Source organism: Hemicordylus capensis, chromosome 2 (genome assembly GCF_027244095.1).
Source record: "Hemicordylus capensis ecotype Gifberg chromosome 2, rHemCap1.1.pri, whole genome shotgun sequence".
Lineage (NCBI taxonomy): Eukaryota > Metazoa > Chordata > Lepidosauria > Squamata > Cordylidae > Hemicordylus > Hemicordylus capensis.
Window position 1 is genome coordinate 175,879,170 of NC_069658.1, and position 23,230 is coordinate 175,902,399.

Genomic DNA, 23,230 nt, shown 5'->3' on the forward strand with positions numbered 1-23,230 from the left:
ATGTGGGTTGTGATTCTCTTCTGCCTACAATTCGCATTGCTCTGTCTACTATCTGGGAGCATCTGGGAGAAATAATCCTTTGAATCCCGGAGTCGGCGACAGTGCCCTTGTGGCACTAGCAGTTCTCAAAAGATAAACAAATGCAGTGGTCGGCTCCTCTGTATTTGTCTGCCTAGCTGAACGCAATGCTAGAATGCATGAAGGCAAGTTTGTCCCTGCGGCCACATTGTGTGAGGCAATGAGCTGGTCTTTCCTTGAAAAAGAAGTGGGGGTGGGGTGGGAAGAGAGGGAGAGGCCAGCATGCTTTTGGAATGGGTCTGTTCTGGATGGGGATGCTTAGCTGGTCTCTCCTCCTGCAAGCTAAGAAAGAACAAACTCATCCACCATCAGGCAAGGAAATAAGTAGAGGTTCAAAAGGGTTTGTAAAGTTAAAAAAAGAACACTGGATAGCTGTCTAGAGCAGGGGTTCTCAACCTCGGGTCTCCAGATGTTGATGGACTTCAACTCCCATAATCCCCAACCATAGGCTCTTAGGGCGGGGTATTATGGGAGTCCAATAACATCTGGGGACTCAAGGTTGAGGATGCCTGCTCTAGAGGAAAGCACTCTGATGCTCTTCAGACAAAGAGCTGGGAATCAGGCTGTAGCTGGAGATGTTCATTCACCTTCACAAACAGGAAGCAAGATAAGCATTGTGAGAAGACACACAGACAAAACCGAGAGCAAGGCTTTTTTTTTTTTTTGGCTTAATTTATTACTGTTTGAAATCCAGTGACACTGACACAGTTGCCACTGCCACCCTCTACTCGCCTGGTGGGCAGCTGGCCGTTCAACCTGTTTCATAAAATACAGTACTAGGGAGTGGACTGCTACACACATGCACCCACAGGTTAAAACTACAGTGATTCAATACTGCAACTGAAAATAGTACTGCCATAAAAAGAAAAAAAAATATCAAGTGTTCCCCAATTCATAATTCTTTTTAAAACAGTTAATGCTGTTACAAATGCTACTGATGTGAGGACAAGGCAAGACACAAACAAGTCCTACATCTTCACTGCAGTATAAATATGGAAGAGTTTTATACAGTTTACCCACGTCCGACACTACGTTTCTTGCTACCCGTTGCGGCTAAAGGAATACAGCATCTCTGCTTTGGAAAAACTGACTCTTGAGGTCTGCACCGTGGAATGTCACTTAGTCGTCTTCTGTGCCACTTCCTGAGCGATCCTGAGAAAGAAAGAAACCCGCGTTTTTCCCCCAGGTCTTCCTCCAAAGTTCTCAGGACAGTGTACCTTGGTCTCACCCATCTTTATCCTCACACCCACCCTGTTGGGAAAGAGACTACTGGCCCAAGGTGAGACCCTGTAAGCTTCATGGGAAAATGGGAAACCCTGGTCCTAGCCCAGCATTTTGTCCACCACACCTTCTTTTGAGAGAGGGCTGTCATTTTAAGACAAGTATTTCTTAGGGTTGCCAGCATCAATCCCCATAATTGCTGCTATGCTTTGGAAATATCTGCCTGAGGATTTTAGGCCCGTGGGTGGGGGGCAATGCAAACAAAAATGCCAAACAGAAAGACAGTAAGTTAAAACCTATAAATAAAAGGGAAAGAAGGAAACAAATGATCAAGGGTATTTGGGGGGGCCTGTTTTTTTTTAAGTGAGAGCCAAAAGAATAGTTGCCAAAAAGGTCTGTCATTCTGAACAGCGGGGTGGATGACGAAAAACTGAGGAGAGGTGGGTGGGAGCCCTGAATCATATCCCAAGGAAAGTGGAGCTCCCGCCAAAAATTCACAGAAAAAGATCTGAGGGAAAGTTCCTGAACTGGTCTCTGTGCTTGCACACAGCCCATTTGTGTGAGGCACAGAGACCACGAACAAGAAGGGAGGAGAGCTGGTCTTGTGGTAGCAAGCATGAACTAACCCCTTTGCTAAGCAGGGTCCCACCCTGGTTTGCATTTGAATGGGAGACTACATTTGTGAGCACGGTAAGCAGTGGTCCCTCTAATTTTTCTCATCTCTGGGCGGAATGCGTTTTGTTCCGGGCAGCAGTATCTATCAAGGCTGAATGTGCGCACATGCATTCAGAATGGGGCTTTCCTGATTTGACCTGAGTGGGATCTAAAACTGACTGACATCAAACAACTTGTGTGCGCACGCACATGCGCATGCCTTAGAGGGAACAGTGACGGTAAAATATTCCCCTTAGGGGATGGGGCTGCTCTGGGAAGCCTACTTGCATGCAGAAGGTTCCAAGTTTCTTTCCTGGCATCTCCAAGAAAGGGCTGAGACTCCTACCTGCATCCTTGGAGAAGCTGCTGCCAGTCTGAGCTAGTATTGGACAATACTGACCAATGGTCTAACTCGGCAGCTTCCGATGCTCCTTAATATCTGCCTGCTGTAAGTGGGATCTATTTTGTGTTTCCTTTGCCATCGGCCTGGATTCTAGGCCACAGAATAAAGGTCCCCATTCCTCTCTCCTTGACCACCTCCCCCGCTTCACTAGACTTATATAGATTGGTCCTACGAGGAGATCCTGAAGGATAACAGACAACTGTTTGTGGGTAATGAGATGGTGCAGTTACCTCTTCTTGCTCTTCTTCACTATCATCATCACTAACTACGGGTTTGGCCCGGGACCCACGGCTGGTGCGTCTGCGGCCCTTCATCCGGTCTTGTGCTTTCTCCTTTCTGCCCAGTTTAATCTTCACTTTGACAGAACGAGCTGAAGATAAAAAAGAAAGAGACAATTTTAAGACCCAACACTACAAAGGGCCTTCCTTTTTTCTCTGTCTACTGCACAGCCACAATGGGGCTGGATCAGAGCCTTCATTTTAACATATATGCAAACCTGCAGATTACATCTCTTCACCAGGGCATAAACACAGAGATGCAAATGCAATGCCTTCCACAAATTGGCCAATGGCTTGCTCCATTATTAGAGAAAGAAAAACACCTTATCTATACCTTAATTTGCTTATCTACACAATCTTTGAACCCCACTACCTTTTTGTGCAAAAATCATAAGCATGTGCTTCTCCACATTCAAGTTCCTCTAGGATTTCCCCCTTAAGGAAAATCAAGCCGTCATACCCAAATCAAGGATAGTACAAGCTCCTCCAGAGTCTCCATTTGATCTGGACATGCCTCCATTCCAGATATGAGATATGGTTCATTCAAGTGCCAGCTTTGCTGGTGTTCTGGTCCCTCCTTTCAAACATTTTCTCCAGTCAGCATTATCAAAGTTCACTGTCTCCGTGACTAAGCACACTCTTGTCAAGAAACATAGCCAAAGGAATGAGACTACTCACATTCCGATTCAGATCCTTCCTCTTCTCCTTCCTCCTCCTCTTCGCTCTCCTCACCTTCACTGTCTTCTTCTTTTTCAATTTTCTGCCTTACACTGGTGAAGACAGATTGCAGCACAATCGAATCCTCATAAATCTGCAGGGAGCCACAAAGGGAGATATGTGGAAATCACATTCAAGGGTGCAGCCTTACTCCCACAGGACTAGTTTACATCCCCCCCACCGCCGCCCCTGTTTTCACCAACATGTATTCAAGGTTACTACTAATAATAATGTGTCTACATAGTGCTTTTGAGTGTTCTAAGTACTTCACAAACATTATCTTGTCATAATCCTTACAAGCAGTTTCTAGATAAGTAGGTATTATTACCTCCATGTTGTAGATGGCGAGGGGCTGAGAGAAAGTGGTTGCCTAAGGTTTTCTAGTGAGTTCATAGCAGAAACCACAACTGAACTGGCAATGAACTGATTTGTAAGAAGCTATTATGCTAAACTAGTACAATAGAGGTTTAAGTACAATACAGGTGTACCTCAGCTTGTTATCCGCGGGGGTTCCGTTCCCACTGTTTTCCGCGGATAACGAGGCATTGGGTCTATGGGGATTGGGGGGGTATGATCCTGCAGGGCCAAAAAAAGGCACAAAAACAACAACAACAAGTAGTGGAAATAGGAGCAAAAAAGTGCCGTACCATGCTCTGCAGGTCTCCAACTGTCCCGCAATGCCCCCCACCACAAGCCCCGAATTTCAGGGATTTTGCCCAAAACGTATCAAAAAAATTCCCCTCCCAAAAAAGCCACAAAATGGCTCCTTTAAACAAAATGGTGGCTGGAAATAACCTTGTAGGTCATTTTCTGCCACCTAGGAGCGGCAGATATGCAGGCATTAACCCTTTTTGTACCCACATATGCCGAGGCCGGGTGCCTATTTTTGGACCAAGGAACCATAAATAGCAGTCCTGCATATAGCGAGGTCAACCTATAGATTTTTAAAAGGTATTTCTCAGTGGCAGGTGATTTTATTGGATAAGGTTTTAACATCTGATTACATGAAGGACAGGCAGAAGCAGTTCTCGGAGCAGAGTGGTGAGCTTCTGTGGTGCATGGAGCTCCTCTCTAGATAATCCTTAAACGATCAAAGGAAAGGAAGATTTCTGTGGAGCTCCTAAATGTGCTATACAGTGAGGGAAATAAGTATTTGATCCCCTGCTGATTTTGTCCGTTTGCCTTCTGACACAGAAATGACCAGGCTATAATTGGAATGGTAGGTTTATTGTAGCTGTGAGAGACAGAATAACAACAAACAAACCCTCAAAAGCCCAGTGCCCAAAAGTCAGCGATGGATTTGCATTGTAGTGAGGGAAATAAGTATTCGATCCCTTCACAAAAGATGTCTTAGTACTTGGTGGCAAAACCCTTGTTGGCAATAACAGAGGTCAGACGTTTCTTGTAGTTGGCCACCAGGTTTGCACACAAACCAGGAGGGATGTTGTCCCACTCCTCTTTGCAGATCCTCTCCAAGTCAGAAAGGTTTCGAGGCTGATGTTTGGCAACCCGAACCTTCAGCTCCCTCCACAGATTTTCTATGGGATTAAGGTCTGGAGACTGGCTGGGCCACTCCAGGACCTTCATGTGCTTCTTCTTGAGCCACTCCTTTGTTGCCTTGGCTGTGTGTTTTGGGTCATTGTCATGCTGGAATACCCATCCACGACCCATTCTCAATGCCCTGGCTGAGGGAAGGAGGTGCTCACCCAAGATCTGATGGTACATGGTCCCGTCCATCGTCCCTTCGATGCAGTGAAGGTGTCCTGTCCCCTTAGCAGAAAAACACCCCCAAAGCATAATGTGTCCACCTCCATGTTTGATGGTGGGGATGGTGTTCTTGGGCTCATAGGCAGCATTCCTCCTCCTCCACACACAGCAAGTTGAGTTGATGCCAAAGAGCTCGATTTTGGTCTCATCTGACCACAACACTTTCGCCCAGTTCTCCTCTGGATCATTCAGATGTGCATTGGCAAACTGCAGATGGGCCTGTACATGTGTTGCCTTGAGCAGGGGGACCTTGTGGGCACTGCAAGATTTCAGTCCTTCATGGCGTAGTGTGTTACCAATTGTTTTCTTGGTGACTATGGTTCCAGCTGCCCTGAGATCATTGTCAAGTTCCCCCCGTGTAGTTCTGGGCTGCTTTGTCACCGTTCTCATGATCATTGCAACTCCACGAGGTGAGATCTTGCATGGAGCCCCAGACCGAGGGAGATTGACAGTTATTTTGTGTTTCTTCCATTTGCGAGTTATCGTGCCAGCTGTAGTCACCTTCTCACCAAGCTGCTTGGAGACAGTCTTGTAGCCCAGTCCAGCCTTGTGCAGGTCTACAACCTTGTCCCTGACATCCTTCGACAGCTCTTTGATCTTGGGCATGGTGGTGAGTTTGGAAGCTGAGTGATTGCTTGCTTCTATGGACAGGTGTCTTTTATACAGGTACTGTAACAAGCTGGGATTAGGAGCACTCCCTTACAGAGGGTGTTCCTCATCTCAGCTCGTTACCTGCATATAGTGAAAAGACACCTGGGAGCCTGAAATCTTGCTGGTAGATAGGGGATCGAATACTTATTTCCCTCACTACAATGCAAATCCATCACTGACTTTTGGGCACTGGGCTTTTGAGGGTTTGTTTGTTGTTATTCTGTCTCTCACAGCTACAATAAACCTACCATTCCAATTATAGCCTGGTCATTTCTGTGTCAGAAGGCAAATGGACAAAATCAGCAGGGGATCAAATACTTATTTCCCTCAGTGTATATTCACTCTGCCTCCATACAGTGGCTCCATAAGAGCATCATCCCAGTTGTCTCAAAGTCAGGTGACATAGCAACCACGTTTTGTAATGATAGAGAGTGAATGTCTACCATCAGGTTTGGACAATTCTAGTCTAGACCTAGAAAATATTTCCTGGTTTGAGATGGTCACAGTGAGGCTTCCTTTACATGGTAAAGTTCACACTGGCTGACATGACGAGCAGCATTCCCAGAAGAATTGCAGTAGCCACTCGTTCTTGGGGCTGCTTGCACATCCGCAGTCACCCTGGCACCGAGTGTTCTGGTGATAAAATGCTGAGCATCATGTTGGCCACTGTTCCTAGCCTCACACTTTAGTATCACTGGGAAGAGCTTACCAGAGAGCCTTCAAGGTTGAAAGTTTGTGCATTTTGACACAGGAGCATGACATCCTTCTCCAGGTCGTTCAGACTACGGTACTTGTGGTTCCGAATGCGCTCCTGAAAAAGGGTACCAAATGATCAAAGTCTTGGTCTTGTTTACTCACTAGCTCTCAGAACCTGTCCAATTTTGTCTCCTTGGATCCTACTTGCCCCATTTTTCAGCAGGGTAAGGGAGATAGCAATCTGAACATCTTAAAGCGATGGTGTACACATAGCTATCCATCAACACATTACAAAACAACAATGTCCTTAATCACTTGCCTGGTCACCACTGGAGACCAGGAACTTGGGAGAGGGGGTGAGTGGTGGTGTTGTGGGCACTTCTAAAAAGTGTTTGCTACCAGAGCTTCCAAAAAGGTTTCTGATGGCCAATTGCTGCTGATCACCTCTTTGTTCAGACAGAATGAAGACGGAAATGTCCCTAGGGTGATATGTATGATAGGACACGTTTCCAGCCTCATTCTAGGTGGAAGTCCCCCTCCACCCAGGCTGACCCTACAACTCTAAGAAATGAGAAATGAGGGTCAGGAAATGACCCTACAACTCTAAGAACATATCCTGCCTCATTCTAAACTAAACAAAATGGTGAGTGGTAGCAACAAACCTTCTCAGAAGCTGCTGTCATGGTGAAAAAGTAACCCCCCTGCACTATGGAGCAGGCTTTGGGGAGCTCAGTAACAAGGCTGTTATGAAACAATCCATAACACACCACAGTAGAAGAAGTGGGAGTGGGAGAAGCAGAGACAAACCAAACATGGACTGTTTAACCCTGCCCCTTTACCAGAGTCCCAATAAAACACAACCAGAGGCCTCAAAATACTCTCTTCTTTACTGGAGGCAGTCCTTCAGATACACAAAACAGCTGCACAAATAAGCCTCCAAAGGTCACTAGCCCACAATTTCTACTAGCTTGTCCACCCATATATACCAATGCTAGTCATTTGTGGCACACTTGGCAGGCTAAAAGGAAGAGAACCAGATGCCTTCCATCTTACAAATGCTTTCATAGGAATATCGGAAGTTGCCTTATGCCGAGTCAGACCATTGGTCCAGTATTGTCTGCTATGCAGACTGGCAGCAGCTTCTCCAAGGTTGCAGGCAGGAGTCTCTCTCAGCCCTCTCTTGGAGATGCTAGGGAGGGAACTTGGAACCATCTGCATGCAAGCATACAAATGCTCTTTCCCAGAGCACCCCCATCCCCTAAGGAGAATATCTCACAGCTTTCATACATGTAGTCTCCTGTTCAAATGCAAACCAGGGTGGATTCTGCATAGCAAAGGGGACATGTCACGCTTGCTACCACAAGACTAGCTCTCCAATCACATTTGTAGCCACAGGTAAGGGATTATTTACTGCCTGATAAGGACCTAAGCCTTTTAGGACTTTGGGTAGCACCCAGAATAAGCTGCATAAGTAGAACGCTTCCATTCATACACTGGAGGACAACAGAACTATTTTTAGCTGTCCCCCCTTTCCTTCAGCAGCCTCCTGCACCCAAAACTCTTCTCTTGACAACCTCCCTTAACCCCCCAGGGGCAGATTTTCAGAATATAGGGGGCTGCCGAGGGAACGAGAAATAGCTGAAAACTGTCCCTGCCTCTGCTGTGTGAGTGGAAACATTCTGCTTGCGCAACTTTTTCTCTAGATGATACCCAATATAAATATCAAAGCTCTCTTTGAAAGAGCTTTAGAACCACAGCAACAACCCTTGGCTCTTCTTTATTTATTTTATTTCTATACTGCCCTTCCAAAAATGGCTCAGGGTGGTTTACATTAAAATATAGTGCTCTGGAAAATTCAAAGAGCTTCATGTATAATGTGTCCCAGTAATACAACTCCCCTGTATTATTATTCTCATATCGTGGAGACATGGTAGAAGGCTGACGGCTTGTCTAACATTACCTCATGAGTTAATGGAAGGGCCTTCTCGATTGACAGCTCAGGTCTCCTAGCCATTACGCCACATGAGCACTTAAAGATGGAAGACTCTTGAAAAGTTTGGAATGTTTTCGAAGCATGGACTGAAGTGATCAATACTCAGGTACTAGCTTTACAAAACATCTGTGAAATATTGAGTCATAGAAGCACTGAATCGGAACCAAATTATATTAATTGGCTGCCTCAACCTATCATCACAGGGAGATAAAAGCTTTCACTGGGATTTAGTAACTATAGTGGAGCATTTGGAAAGATTATACTAGCATTGTGAAACCACTGAATGGATACTCGGTGAACAAAATATAAATAAAAAGGATAGGGTGGTGGTGGTGCAGCTGGAAGGACAATGGGACCCCTTGGGACATGATGACACTCACTGACTTGCTGACACTCAGAGCAAGACTGCACTGGTACAGCCAGAGATCAGCCTAACAGAACTTCCCAAATTAGACCAGTGAAGCAGTAACATTTGATGTCCTCTCCAGGAATCATTCTGTGACACCTGAAAATATGTCCCTGAGGGCTAAGCAGCTCTTAGGGACATTTTTTTGGGTGTTGCAGAGGGCTTCCTGGGAAAGGGGAGGATGTTTTTTTAAAAAATCCACTTCCCTGCTGCACCAGTGTTGGAGAAGTTCTTTTAGGCTGCTCTCTCACTGTGCATCTCAAAATGCATCTTTGCTCAGTATGTCAGCCAGAGTCCTTGAAGGCATTCAGGGAAATCATTAACTGTTCCACTTAACCAATGTATGTGCTATTCTTTGCCGATCCAGTCATAAAAGTTTGGACAAAATACTATTCTAGGAAGATAAAGGGGAAAAAACACACCCGTAGCCCATCAGAAGCTCACTGACAGGAAAAGTCAAGGTCCAAAGCACCAACAGAAACTGAAGTGGACAGTCACTTGAAATATTTGAGTTTTTCTGTATAAGATGCAATTCGACGTCCAAATTCAAACAACTACCCACCCACTTTTGTACCAGCAACTGCCAAATCAGATGCTTCAGGGTGAAAATGGATGACTGGAACTGCTTTTGACCATCAAATCACAGGACGTTAGAATTGTTCTTAAATTAAGCAAAAATTATGAAGATTTGCATTGTCCTAATCAGTAAAATGCATTGTAGATTACCATTGTCCATATGTTCCAAAGGGGAACATTGTGGCTAAAACAAGCACTACATTCTTACAAACATATGTGTTACTGGAAAGCATTCCAAGAAATAACACTGAAAAATACTGGATCTCCCCACAGCAGGTATTGCTACCGTCAATGCTACTGCCTTAAAGGCCAAGTTGAAGACAGATAATCCTGGACAGAATCTATGTTGTCACTAAGAGTCAACACCAACCTGGTGACACTTAATCAATCCAGCCTTATTGGATGACCTGTGCTGGGACATAGACAGGGAGTAAGTGACCCTGTTGATTCTTCTAGACGTCCCAGCAACTTTCAGTACCATAGTACCATCAAACATGGTATCCTTCTGGGTCTTTCTGGGCTGGGTAAAGCAAGTATTCAGAGTAGTGAGGTAAATCTGATCTTAGATGGGATCAAGTTCATGGCTTGGGGGTTCTCCAGGACCTGATGTCCCTAGAGCCCAAGGTGGTGACAATGTCTAGGAGTGCCTGGATGCCAGCTGCAACTCTGCTTGGAGAAACCTGATCTGACTGGTTACATCCAGATTGGACCACTGCAATGAGTTCTATGAGAGGCTGCCCTTGAAGGCTGTTCAGAAGTGACAACTCCTTCAGAATGCTGCTGCAAGGATGCATGTGGGCTCTAGTGGCTACACAAGTGTTACACCTGACCTGTGTTAGCTTCACTGGCTGCCAGTTTGTTTCTGGGTCAGTTTTAAAGTGCTGGTCTTGATCTTCAAAGGCCTACATGGCTTGGGAACATGAGATTTGTCAGGCTGCACTCACTCATATGAATCTGGTAGGATCCTCACTGCCAGGGCCATCACTGTAGACCCTTCTGTCAGTCCTGCCACTGACACAGATACAGTTGGCAGGGACTAGGGACAGGGCCTTATCAGTAATGGCTCCTTATCTCTGGAATGCCTCCCAGAGGCACTTAAATTTTGCCTTTTTGATGAGTTTTAAAAAGAATCTGACAACTCTCTCTTTTAAAGAAGTATTTTAAAGTTGGCTTTAATTGGCTTTTCAGTTTTAAATGGTTTTAGTCCTGTCTGCCATTTTATCTTGCTGCTGGTTGGTTTTTATGCTTGTTTTATTATTATTTTTTGTAAACTGCCCCAAGCAGCAATGAGGTGGAGGGACGGGATATACTTTTAAATAAATATTTATTTGTTTATTTATTGAAATAAACCCATTTCAAACTGGCTTCTGGGTGGGCTATGGGATGGAGACTGCCTTGGTTGGCTTGATGGATGATCTCCAATTGGGAATCAATAGGGGGAGTGTGACCCTGTTTGAGGGCGTTGGGGGGTGGGAGGCACTGCGTCGCAGTGGTTCATCTCCTACCTTTTGGGTAGATTCCAGAGGGTGTCTCTTGGAGAGTGTTACTCTTCAAAGCAAGAGCTATTATATGGAGTCCCACAGGACTCCATTCTATCTCCAGTGCTTTTTAACATTTATATGAAACCACTGGGAGAAATCACCAGGAGATTTGGTGCTGGGTGCTATCAATATGCTGATGACACCCAGATCTATTTCTCCATATCAACTTTGTCAGGAGATGGCTTAACCTTTCAAAATGCCTGCTTGGAATTTGTAATGGGCTGGATGAGGGAGAACAAACTGAAGTTGAATCCAAACAAGATAGAGGTATTCGTTGTGGGAGGCTGGAACTTAGGAAGTGGTTTAGATCTGCCTCTTCTGGATGGCATTACACTCCCCTTGAAAGATCCGGTACGTAGCTTGGGAGTACTTCTGGACCCAAACCACTCCGATAACTCCAGTTGTGGCAGTGGCCAGGAGTGCTTTTTATCAGCTTTGGCTGATATGCCAGCTACATCCATTACTTGCGATAAATGACCTTAAAACACTGGTGCATAAACTGCGACAGGTGCAGAATGTGGCAGCCAGGTTGCTCTCTAGGGCCAACCACAGACACATTACTCCTATTTTAAAAGAACTTCACTGCCTGCCAATTAGTTTCCAGACAAAATACATAGTGCTGGTTATTACCTATAAAACCCTGAATGGTTTGGGCCCAGGGAATTTAAGAGAGCGCCTTCTTCTTCATGAATTCCACTGCCTATTAAGATAATTGGGGGAGGTCCAGTTATGGTTGCCACCAGTGGCAACCCAAAACTGGGCCTTCTCTAGAGATGCCCCGAGGCTCAGGACACACTCCCAAATAAAATCAGAAACTCCTCATCTCTGGTTGTTTTTAAAATGACTGTTGAAAAGACACCTGTTTCATCAGGCTTTTTAGTTTAGAAAGTTTTAAAGTTTTATTTATGGTAATTTCAATCTGTTTTATATGATTTTTAGATTTTAGTTGCTGTTTAAATGGTAAACCGCCCTGAGATTTTATACACGGCGTTATATAAATGTGTTAAATAACATACACAAGTAAAATAAATACATAAAATAAAATACATACTGTATCCGTCAACTGCACTGCAATCCCCACTCACTTGCCTTTGTGCTGGCAAACTGGCATTAATAGCAATAGCACTTACATTTATATACCGCTCTATAGCTGGAAGCTCTCTAAGCGGTTTACAATGATTTAGCATATTGCCCCCCAACGTTCTGGGTACTCATTTTACCGACCTCGGAAGGATGGAAGGCCGAGTCAACCTTGAGCCCCTGGTCAGGATCGAACTTGTAACCTTCTGGTTACAGGGTGGCAGTTTTACCACTGCGCCACCAGGGGCTCTTTAAGCTGAGAAAGAGAACTCAAATGCTTCCCAATCTGGCCTTCCAATGCTAGGGGAGAAAGTGTGAGCACCTTGGTGTGGCACCCTATTTCCCTTGCCAGAAACGGCAGCCCAGGGCTGTCCCAGCTTCAACAGGCCCTAAAAGGAGCCAGCGTAATAAATTTGACCATCTGCTTTTCAGTGAGGGTCAACTCCCATTCCCCTCAGGTGAGCCTCAAATTACACTGCTGGCATAATGTGATAGGCATAATGAGTACTGAGCCTGTGACAGAAAACATTGTTAAGTTGCTTTAATTGCGGAGCCTCTCTGAATTCTGGAAAGATAAACAGAAAGGTGGCTGCCAAGCTGATGGAAGCATCCTCCGCGGACCAAAAAAAGAGAGTTACCTTTATTTTTTTGAAATCTACTGGCTTGCGAATAAGCTCATAGTACTCTGGAAGCTCCTTGCGGGAAGGAAGTTGGATGAAGACTTCACTAAGCTGGCGTCCACTGCTGCTACAAGACAAGAAAAAGGAAGATGATTAAAACACAGTCTGCCTCCTTTTGAACAGGCCAGCTCAAATTTGCAGTGAAGACTCAACAGCAAAATAAGATGACTGCACATATTCAGCATTTAATAAGGAGACCCATCATTGGCTGACATATTTTCAGACCATCAGACTGGCTGAATGATTCACTTTGTTGGCTGATACATGTCAACACCTGCACAAGACTATCAGCATAACAGATAAGAACAAGCTCTGTTTAGTTTTTTTTTAATTACATCAAATACAGAAGTGCACTGGTGACAAGGGACAGTGGCAAAAAATGGAAGCCCCACTCTTTGTCCTGCTTGGAGTTTGAGGAGAGGACATGGATGATGATGATAATGATGATGATGATGATTTTATAAATAATAAGCTGGCTCCTTTCCAGTTTAAGTAACTGAGAAATAGGGAGAGAAAGAGAGAAACGTCCTGCTCAATGCTAAGCCTATGACTCCCAGGACTCCAAGAAAACTCAAAGATAGCATCCCTGTCTCCAGAGCAAGCACAACTGGAACTGGGACTCTTCTACCAAGGTCACAATTATCACTTCAAGTTTGCCAGTCTGCATAACCCCTGCCTTGGGAATGAGTGGAAGGGTTTGAAAAATGTTTAGGGAAAAGGGAAGCAGAGACCTGATCAATGTCTAATGAATGAACATCTTGAAAAGGCTTGGAGACTCAAAGAGGAGGAGGAATGGAACATAGGTTAAAGAAAACAAGAAAATGACCACCTGAAAGAGAACAGAATCAAGACAAAGCACTGTGAAGAAGTAACTAGGTCTAAAATGTGATCAGCAGAAAGAATGGTAGTATGGGACAAAAGGACTAAAAACAAAAGAATTCAAGAGAGAGAAAGAGAGGGAGGGAGGGAGAGAGAATGCTGAACAGAAGGAGACAGAATGTGATTCAATATTTTAATACTAAAACCATGTAGAACAAAAATGAGAAAAGAAGGAAAGGAAAAAAACGGTAAGCCAAGTCAGAAAAGGAAGATCAAGAACTAGGAGGAGAATAAATCACAGCAATCTGTAAATTAAAAGAGGCAACAGGTAACAACAATAACTGTGAACGATGAAAAGTGGAAACAACTTTTGGAAGAAACTGGAGGTCAGGATGCAACACCACTTTGTCCTGATGAAAAATGGGGTAAGGTGAATCCGTCCAAAGGCCCGTAGCTCACTCACCCTTCAGGCGGAGGTAACTGCCACCAAAAATACCATCTTCCAAGTGAAAAGACACAAGTCACAAGTGGTGAATGGCTCAAAGGGTTGTCCCATGAGGCCAAGTAGTACTAAAGGGAGGTCCCAAGGTGGATACACATTGGGAATGTCCAGATGTAAGTTAGCTAGACCCTTCAGAAAAGCATGGACCATAAGGACTTGCCCTTGGGATCACACCCATGTGCAGCAATGACCACCAAATGAACTCGAATGGAAGCCAGTGAAAACCCTGACTTTTTGAGGAAAAGGAGGTGAGCTAGAATGTAAGATCGAGGAGTTGTCCAGTGGTCCACCTTGTCCTCCTATGCTTTAGAAACAAAACGACGCCACTTTGCAGAGTAAAACCTCCTGGTGGAAGGCTTGTTGGACGCCTGCAGGACAGGTTCTATAAGTCCCAACCACCTATCCGGATCTTCTACATCATCAGTCTTGGCATGTGTGGTAGAGGAGGAGGCAGATGATTCTCCTGCTGTGGCAAAAGGGTCCCTTTCAAAGGAAGACGGTGGAAAGTATGCTTCGACAGTTGCAGAAGGGATGGGAACCACTCCCTGCCTGACCACCAGGGGGTAACTAGTATGCAGTTCACTCTGTCTTCCCTGATCTTATGTAACACCTTTGGAAGTAATGGAATGGGAAGGAACATGTATAGAAGTCCCTGACTCCAATAGAGAGCTAATGCGTCCCCCAGAGATCCTTTTCTGAGTCTCCGCCCTTGAACAATAGAGGTGACACTGACAATTTTCTCTGGATACGAAGATATCTACCTCTGGGGTCCCCCAGAGGTGAAAAGTGGCTTGAACCGGTTCTGGTGCCAGGATCCATTTGTGATCATATGAGCACATTGGCTAGTACATTGTCTTGTCCTTGAATGTGAACTGCGGACAAAGTGAGATGTTGTCGAATGGCCACTCCTATATGTGCAGTGCCAAAGCCAGAAGACTGCAGGACCCTGTGCCGCCCGGGAGGTTGATATAGACCTTTGTAGTCATATTGTCTGACTGGATCAATACCTTCAGGCCACATATATGGGGACGCAATCGCTGGAGGGCATGCCAGATGGCGAGAAGTTCTGATAGTTTATGTGAAATAACTCCTCGCTCTGGGACCAAAAGCCCTGGACCATTTGTATGAGGTACAGTGACCACACAGAAGAACAAACAGCGTCAACTTCAACAGAAATGAGAAGGAATGAAAGAACTTTGAATTGACAAGAAAACTAGGAGAATTACTCTGCAGGATGGGGGGAGTGGGAAAAGAAATGAAACAAATGAAAGCGCAGCAGGGGTAGCAAAATCAATGGGGGAAATCCAGGTTTCCTTGTGAGTGAGAAAAAGACTGATAAAAAAAGGTCACGTGAAACAGCTGACTTGTTAACTGCAGAATAACTGTTAAAAAGACGATGAAAGGTAAAGAAATGTAAGGAACACAAACTGAATTGTGACAATGAGAGAGTGATGCAGAACAGCCAGGACTGAGAGCAACATTACTACCTAGTAAAATTAAGAGAGATAAAATGAAAGGCAAATTATGTTAGTTACATAAAACTAATTAGTAGTTTTACACTCCGAATTAACTCATATCTGATGCAGCCAATCAAGTTGTCTCCCATCCCATCAAATCACAGTCAAACAGAGATAACGGACTGAATCTATGCCAGAGAGATTTAGGGGAAAGAACAGCCCCTCCTTTTGTTACCTGTCCTTATATTTGATCACAGCATCCACTATCTTCTTCATTTTCTTGGTGAGGTTGGGTGGATTTGGCGAGAGCTTCTCTGCAGGAGGCCTGCCACGCTTCTTCTGCTTTTTGCTATCATCATCTTTGTCCCGGCTGCGGGTGCTGGTGGTTGGAGTGGATGAGCTGACGTCCACGTCCCTCTTGCGCTTGCGGGAGGATTTTTTCTGACGCACCTCCTCTTCGATCTCCTCCAAGGTGCCCTCCTCTATGGCCTATAGACAAGAGCGGCACAGTCAGCCAGGTAAAATGAACATCAAGCATGGAAGTTCCACACTGTAAAATAGTGAAACATGTACATTCACACGAGACCAAACAATCTACTGCAATGAGTGATGGGATGACTGCACGGGCCGCTCCCTGAAGGCCATTCGTTCCCAGGTTGAGGATGATAGAAAGCAGAGACGCTGAGGGTAGGAAAGGAAAGCTGGTTCTCTTACCTATGAGCTTTTCTTCTCGTGTTATTAAACAGGGCCAGCAGACAGGGACTCTGCAGAGGCGTGTGTAGACACAATGCAGAACAGGGCGTGGGGATGCAAATTCTTCCAAAGCTGCAAAGAGATCTGCGGCTACTAACCACCAGTTACACCAGTTAATGGTAAATATGAATGCTTCAGACTGAAGAACAAGAGAGGAAAAGAGGCAGGTGGACTGCGGGCCATGTATAACAGAAGTAGGAAAACTCACAAGTAAAAACTGCCCAACTTTCCTTTTTCTCTAGTCATACATGGCAGAGGCTCCCACTTCTTTAGTATCCAGAGCAAAGCAACCCAAGGTTGCAATCCTGACACCATCTGTCATGTCAGCAAACTGGGAATGGGTATGGAAAAGAATGGCCTGCCAACATGGTCATCATCATTATTTATAGACATGTCATCAGTGCACCTGGTTCATAAGCAGAGATGGGTCCCTGTCTCCAAGAAGCTCACAATCTAAAATGTGACAGTGAGGAAGTCAACACAGGGAATGGGGAGAGACAAGGGTAGTAAGAAATGAATGTAATAAATCGTGCCTGTAGCCCTCAGAAGGGAGATGGGCACAAGAAAGAGGTTCGATTCCCATTCCATCCACAGTGTCTGGGCTCAGGGCATATTGGGTGCAGTAAGAAAATACTGAGGCCTGATGCTACAGCATGCACAGGTGTGTATATCCGTACATGTAAGACAGACACATATCCCTGTATTAATGTGAAAAAATGAGCACAGGGAGATCTCTCTGGTAACTATAATACAGGGCCCGGAGCATTAGTTCTAACTCCTAGATGCCAGACTTAGAATTTTAGAAATACATTTAGGCAAGACATTTGGATTCCTAACCACCAGCATCAGATTTCTAAGAGGCCGGGTGATCAGGTGCTTGGTGTTTTCCCCCTCCAGTCTTGCTTACTATTTGCATCATTACTGTATCTTCTCTCTTGGATAACTGGGCGAGGGCAAGAAAGATACAGGAGTTGCCTTCTGCTGTGAAGCTACACCTTCATTTTAATACAGAACAGCTACCCTCTCTTTATTGAAGGCGCAGAGCTGATGATTACATGGACAGAGTTGGGTGCTCTGTACAGTCTAGAGCAGGGGTGGGCAAATGCGGCCCTCCAGCCTGTGGCTGGGGATGATGGGAGTTGGAGTTCAACAACAGCTGGAGGACTATGTTTGCTCAGCCCTGCTCTGGAGCAACAATTGGCACTGGGTGGTTTACAATCCAATTAGTTTCGAAGTCCCTCCAGCAGTGTCTTTGTTAAGGGCTTTCTGGACTGAAGAGCAGACCCAAATACTAAGCCTGTGCACAACCGGAGGCTGCCCAGTAATTTCTTGATGCAACCGTAACTGAGATCTCAGCAGGTTTACTGCAGCTGTCAATATAAGCAATGGCAGTCAGCTGCCTCTTCAACAGTTTTTGATGTTCGACAGTACACCATGAAATTAACAATGGCGTCAGTCTGTGGATTTCAGTCATCTGTTATTCAACCTGGAACAACTGTTGCCTGCTGGTCTTGCATTCCCATAGGCATGGACTGTGGGGGGGGGGGGGAGAAGCAGCAGTTGGATTGCAACCATAGCATGGTATCTAAAGATCTACAGCAAAGGTCTCCAACTGCCATGTGACTCTCCCTCCATTTGCCTCCCCTGGAACTAAACTGCTTACATGGCTCTGTGGGGAAGGACCACTTAATAATCAGCCACCTAAATGGAGCAGCGGGAAATGACTTGACTAGCAAACATGAGGTTGCTGGTTCAAATCCCCGCTGGTATGTTTCCCAGACTATGGGAAACACCTATATCGGGCAGCAGCGATATAGGAAGATGCTGAAAGGCATAATCTCATACTGCATGGGAGGAGGCAATGGTAAACCCCTCCTGTATTCTACCAAATACAACCACAGGGCTCTGGGGTCGCCAGGAGTTGACACCGACTTGACGGCACACTTTACCTTTAAGCTAAGCAGAGACTTTTGCCTTCTGAAATCTCCCCTCTGACAACTCCCCCCCCTCAACTTTTGTTTGATTTTTAAAAATATTGTGAGCCTGTTTGGGACGGAACTATTAATCCTAAAGAATGCTGTAAGCCGCTCTGAGCCTTTCAGGAACAGCAGGATAAATATGTAACAAACAAAGAATGATTCACAGTATGAAGTGCTATAAGAAGCGACAAGTGAAAGATGCTTGAAAGGAGGATATGTGTATTGCATCCTATTGTGAGACAGGGCGGCAGGGGCAAGACCTGGGCTTGGAGGAGATGCAGGCAACCCCCAAGACCAATTCCCCCTCCGTCTTTTGAGGGCAGGGGCTTGTGCTTCGTGGTAGAGCACATGCTTTGCCTGCACTCCCAAATTCGATCCTAGTTTCCAAGGATCTCCGGCAGCAGGGCTGGAAAGGATCTCTGCCTAAGGCCCGAGAGAGCCACCTCTAGCTCAAGTGGACACTGCTGGCCTAGAGAGTCTGACTCAGTGTATGGCATCTCCACTGCAGCTTAAGGAAGCCAACTGCACAGGGAGAAATTGGGCTCAGAAATGGCCCCTCTCCAGGCTTCCCCTTAGTCTAGTGCCAAATCCCAGCTAGCTGAGCACTCTCACCCATGTGCTGCTCTCCACTGAGAACACACATATGCATTTAGGGAAAGGTGAGGGGGTCATTGTGACCAATATTTCCCCATAAGAATGGTGTGTGTGTGGGTGTGTGTGCGCGCGCTTGTCTTTGGTACCTACCCTGGATCCCTCTCCACTCTTACTTTCAAGCACATCCATACACCAAATCTATACAAATTGGGGGAATAATAATGCTGTGGAGTAGATGCTGGAAACAAAAGCTACTGGCATCTATGCTGCAGGCACAACACCATACGCTGATGAGGAACCAAGACTTTTTGTCCGTGTATCTCATATAGGCTGTGGTTAATTCTGAGAATGAAGAGGAAACTGAGACAGATGCAGGTGGCTCTTAACTAATTGTAAGCAAAAGACAGGAGCCTAGAAGACTGTCTTGGCCCTTCTTTAAAGACCTGACCATTTTTGGACACTCACTGCACTTTTGATGCCCCCCCCCCCCCGGCTCAAAATACGGAGGTTGTTCCCTCGTGTATTCAGAGTTCCTGAAATAGTCCTTGCCAGTCACATTCCAGGGACTAAAAGAACAAAGAGTCTAGTGGCATCTGAAACAGACTAAAAAAATTGAGGTGGTTACTCTTGGGGCTACACTTTTGGCTTGAAACACTGCAGAAAGCTCAGGTGCAGAGGAGGTAGTGTCCCCATCTCTCTCTCAGAACTGGTGTCCAAACAAAACAAGTAGGGAGGATTACTGCTTACCATTCAGTTCCTTCCAGTGTCAGAAATGTCTCACTGCCTGGTTCAGTCGAAGTCTCCTCCAAAGAAGGGTGGAATGTAATTATGCAAAGGACTATAAGGAGCTTCCGTCATCTTTGCTAGGACCTCCATGTAGAATAGTGAGAATTCAGCACCTACCTGGATGGGCTGCTCAGAAAATTAGCTGCAAGACCTTCTTTTGACGTGACTCTTCAGGAAAGAGCACACCAAATCACACAGGACTGTCAAAAGGATGGGGTGAAGACCATGCCGCATCCTTGCAAATGTTTAGTACACAAACACACCTGCTAGGAATGTTGAAGATGCTGCTTGAGTTCTACTGGAAGAAGATTTACATTTCTGCAGGGCACAGCTGAATGTACAAGGTATAACACATTAGTGCTAGAGTCCAATGGAAAATGTTTGGGAGCTAAAGGCTTTCCATTTTCTTGTTCCAGAAATGGAATGGAGTCCCTTGTCCTGTGGCTATAAAGTGACCCAAACTGCCTAGCACTTAAAGTATGGCAAATGCACTTTCCCTCTCACTGGGATGTCCAATGCATTAGCCTGGAGATAGCAGATCTTTACATCTTTCCTGAGGAACAGTCTTGTTATTCCTTCTCTAGTCCTCTGACCAATGACCAGAGGACTTATGATCCATTGTCCAGCCATGGAGTGTCAACATCCTCAATGTCATTCTTCAACAGGGGAGTCTTTCCTCTCTTTGGCTGGGAGGCTTGGGAAATCAATTACAAGAACTCCTGAACCCTACAGGTTAAGCAAACTGTCCCTAGATACCAGCATAATGCTTGAGTTCTGGGGCTCCTGCATCCTCCATTTTGTGCAGCAGAAAAATGCAGGGTCCAGCTTCTCTGTGGCCTTCTGGCCACAAAACAATATAGCATTTTTAAACTATAGCATATTGATAGATGAAGGCCCGACCTACCACCTAGTGTCCACAACTCACAGTCAGACTAAAAGGCCAGTAACGTGCTCTAATATTCCTCAGAACAAGGAGCTATTCAGAGAAATCCATACATGCTGTATCTCCCAACAAAGGCAGAAAGAGGTGATCCATTGGTTTTGATAAAGTAGCTTCTCAAGGTCAAGGAAGAGGGAGAACAGCATTCCTGTGAAGACTGTATAACTAAGAATTATGTGTATTTTGTAAAAATGAGGAAGCCAATGGTCAGTTTGCAAGGCATTGTGTGAGACACTTCTAAGGATTTGCCCTCTGATTTCACATGGATAAAGCAATTATACACTGCTTGGAGTCTTCGGAGTGGGCAGTATATCAAATGTTTCAAATAAATAAATAAATAAATAAAATGAATGTAGTTCTGTTACTACCAAGAAATTGCCTCTTGTTTGGTGCTGTAGCAACATTCTGATGCTCAAAGCACAATGTTTAGGTTACATATTTATTCCTGTTTTGTATTTGTGCTGAGTTCTTATAATCTTAATAGAATGAGAGAGGACTAAAGTTTCTTCCATTGTACCTTCACTCAGGTCTTCAGAAACTCAGCTGTCCCCACCAGAAGTAGCCAGCTGTTTTCTATAAAAGTTTATAAACCAATTAGGCTATTTCATTTTCATTTCTTTCAACCAATATGGCTACAACTCTGCAATTTCTAAGATATAAAAACAAACACATTGGACTGATCAGGAATGAAGAAAAGAGTAGTAAAGGAGCGGAAAGCATAACCTTGCTTGGCAGGCCATTCTGATTTTCTCAGGTAATAGATGATTTTCATGATTCTCTGTTAAAATTAACTTCTGAAGCAGTTAGTACAGGAGCAAAAAAAGCTAAGCTGCCTTTCTCCCTGCTGTTTTCAAACATGGAGTCAACAAGAAAATGTGGCCTTACCTTCCCCTCTCCCCTGCTTGTTTGACAGGCAGCAGTTCAGATAGCAAGTACATTCCCTGCCCTAGCAATAGGGGGCAGATACTGAAGACAACAACATTTCTAGGCTGGACTAAGAGGGCACTGCAACTTCTCCTGAAGAACCAGTCACCCTTAGCCTGGCAATGAGGACCCCACACACTAGAACACAAGCAATAAGCAATGCAAACATTCAACTGGTCATGCCAAAACAGAGCAGGTTCTGGATTACTGCCCATCAAACAAGGAGGAAAATTCATAGCTCAGACCAAATGTTCTGTTCTATTTGTTGGTGAGCAGTGGTCCCATGGCAATAAAACTAAACTATGTACACAAGACAATCAGAGACAGAAACAGGTTACAAGAGCAAAGCTTCTGGAATACCCTCCTAAAATATCCTTCCACTAAGTGAGCGCTGGCACCCCAGATTGTGGCCTTCTGTCTTATGGGCATGCCAATCAGCTTCTGGGGATTAATGTGTTGTTATAATTATTCCATTTGTAAACATGCTTTAAGTACCCTTGGTAGAAAGGTGGTTTAGAAATGCTTCTCCCCATACCAGTAGATCATATCCAGATGTCACACAGCACTGGACTTCTCCTTCTCCATCTACTCAAAGCACAGGCAATGAACAAAGCAGGACAGCACCTGAATAACCTAGTTATATGTAATAACCTAGTAATAACCTAGTTAGATTAAATGTCCACCAAGGGCTGATCTTGTAGAACACACAAGTTTAATCTACTCTAGTCTTTTTAGTACGGCATCGATGTACAAACATACAATAGAAACTGAAATAAAGCCTATATATGTAATAATGTTTGCCAGATATAAGCAAATCAGATAGTCCAAACTGTGGTTGCAGAAGTCAGCTTGATCCTGTAAGAACTGCTAAAGCAAGAGTTTTGCAAATCAAATTGTCCCTAATTTAATTTTAGAAGTTCACTTAATCCAATGAGAACAGTCAAATATGTTTTGACTTCTATCTTCATCAGCAGGTATTTTACAGCATGCAGGAATTCAAACCCATTGCCTACAGAGTATATCCACGCAAGATCATGCACAGCTTCTTCACCCACAAAGGAAAATCAATGTTGCTCCCATAAAGCTTTAAAGTGCTTGAGGATTCAAGTTAAAGATATATATTTAAAATCTTCTGTATTTGGATAAAAACCCAAATCCAAAGCCCCACGGTGCCAAGAATATGTTCTCAGTAAGGTTTCAAATCCACTCAAATCTGATATGCCATGGAGTATATCAGTAATGACACAAGCCTAAGGCTGGTCTCCCAAATCTAGGAGCACCTGTAAAACCTTGAAGTTGATGAAGTGTAAGGCAGGTTCACACGACTGTTAAAATTGGGGTCGGAAGTGGACTACCCTGATTTGCATGATCCCCTCCAACCCAGGTCACTCCCAGCAGGGCTACTCAGCTTTTGTGTCCAGCTTTTAACTGAGGGTGGAGAAGAGGAGAGCTCTCCTGTCCCGATTCTCTGGTCATGACAACCCTTGTGCCTCTTCTATCCAGTCACTGGCACCCAGCACACACTTGCCTGCCAGGAAACCATAGAGAGCTGTGTATACAGTGGCTGCTGTCAATGGACGCACGAGCCTGCAAAGCACACACTATGATCCTGATGCTGGAGCAGCTTTGGCAGGGCTGCATCCACCTTCTGTTCCTTCATGGCCAATGGGAGGGCAACTACTGAGGTCATGAATCTTTTCCAGTCTGCTGGCAGCGCAAAAAATGCTGGGAAGCC

At 44.9% G+C, this 23,230-nt stretch overlaps 1 protein-coding gene across 10 annotated transcripts in view; it reads right to left on the reverse strand.

Moving 5' to 3' along the window:
- Positions 1 to 729: 729 nt before the first annotated feature.
- Positions 730 to 23,230, reverse strand: part of SMARCA4 (SWI/SNF related, matrix associated, actin dependent regulator of chromatin, subfamily a, member 4) — a 108,018-nt gene continuing 85,517 nt past the window's right edge. For 7 of the 10 annotated variants that reach the window (XM_053289804.1, XM_053289799.1, XM_053289800.1 and 4 more), the window contains 6 exons: positions 15,755 to 16,008; positions 12,700 to 12,808; positions 6,479 to 6,580; positions 3,313 to 3,445; positions 2,587 to 2,726; positions 730 to 1,230 (listed from right to left, as the gene is read on the reverse strand). In XM_053289804.1, the coding sequence (XP_053145779.1) occupies positions 1,198 to 1,230; positions 2,587 to 2,726; positions 3,313 to 3,445; positions 6,479 to 6,580; positions 12,700 to 12,808; positions 15,755 to 16,008 (771 nt within the window). In that variant the 3' untranslated portion in view covers positions 730 to 1,197. The remainder of the gene's footprint in view (positions 1,231 to 2,586; positions 2,727 to 3,312; positions 3,446 to 6,478; positions 6,581 to 12,699; positions 12,809 to 15,754; positions 16,009 to 23,230) is intronic. The other 3 variants (XM_053289805.1, XM_053289802.1, XM_053289798.1) reach the window with 1 other exon arrangement.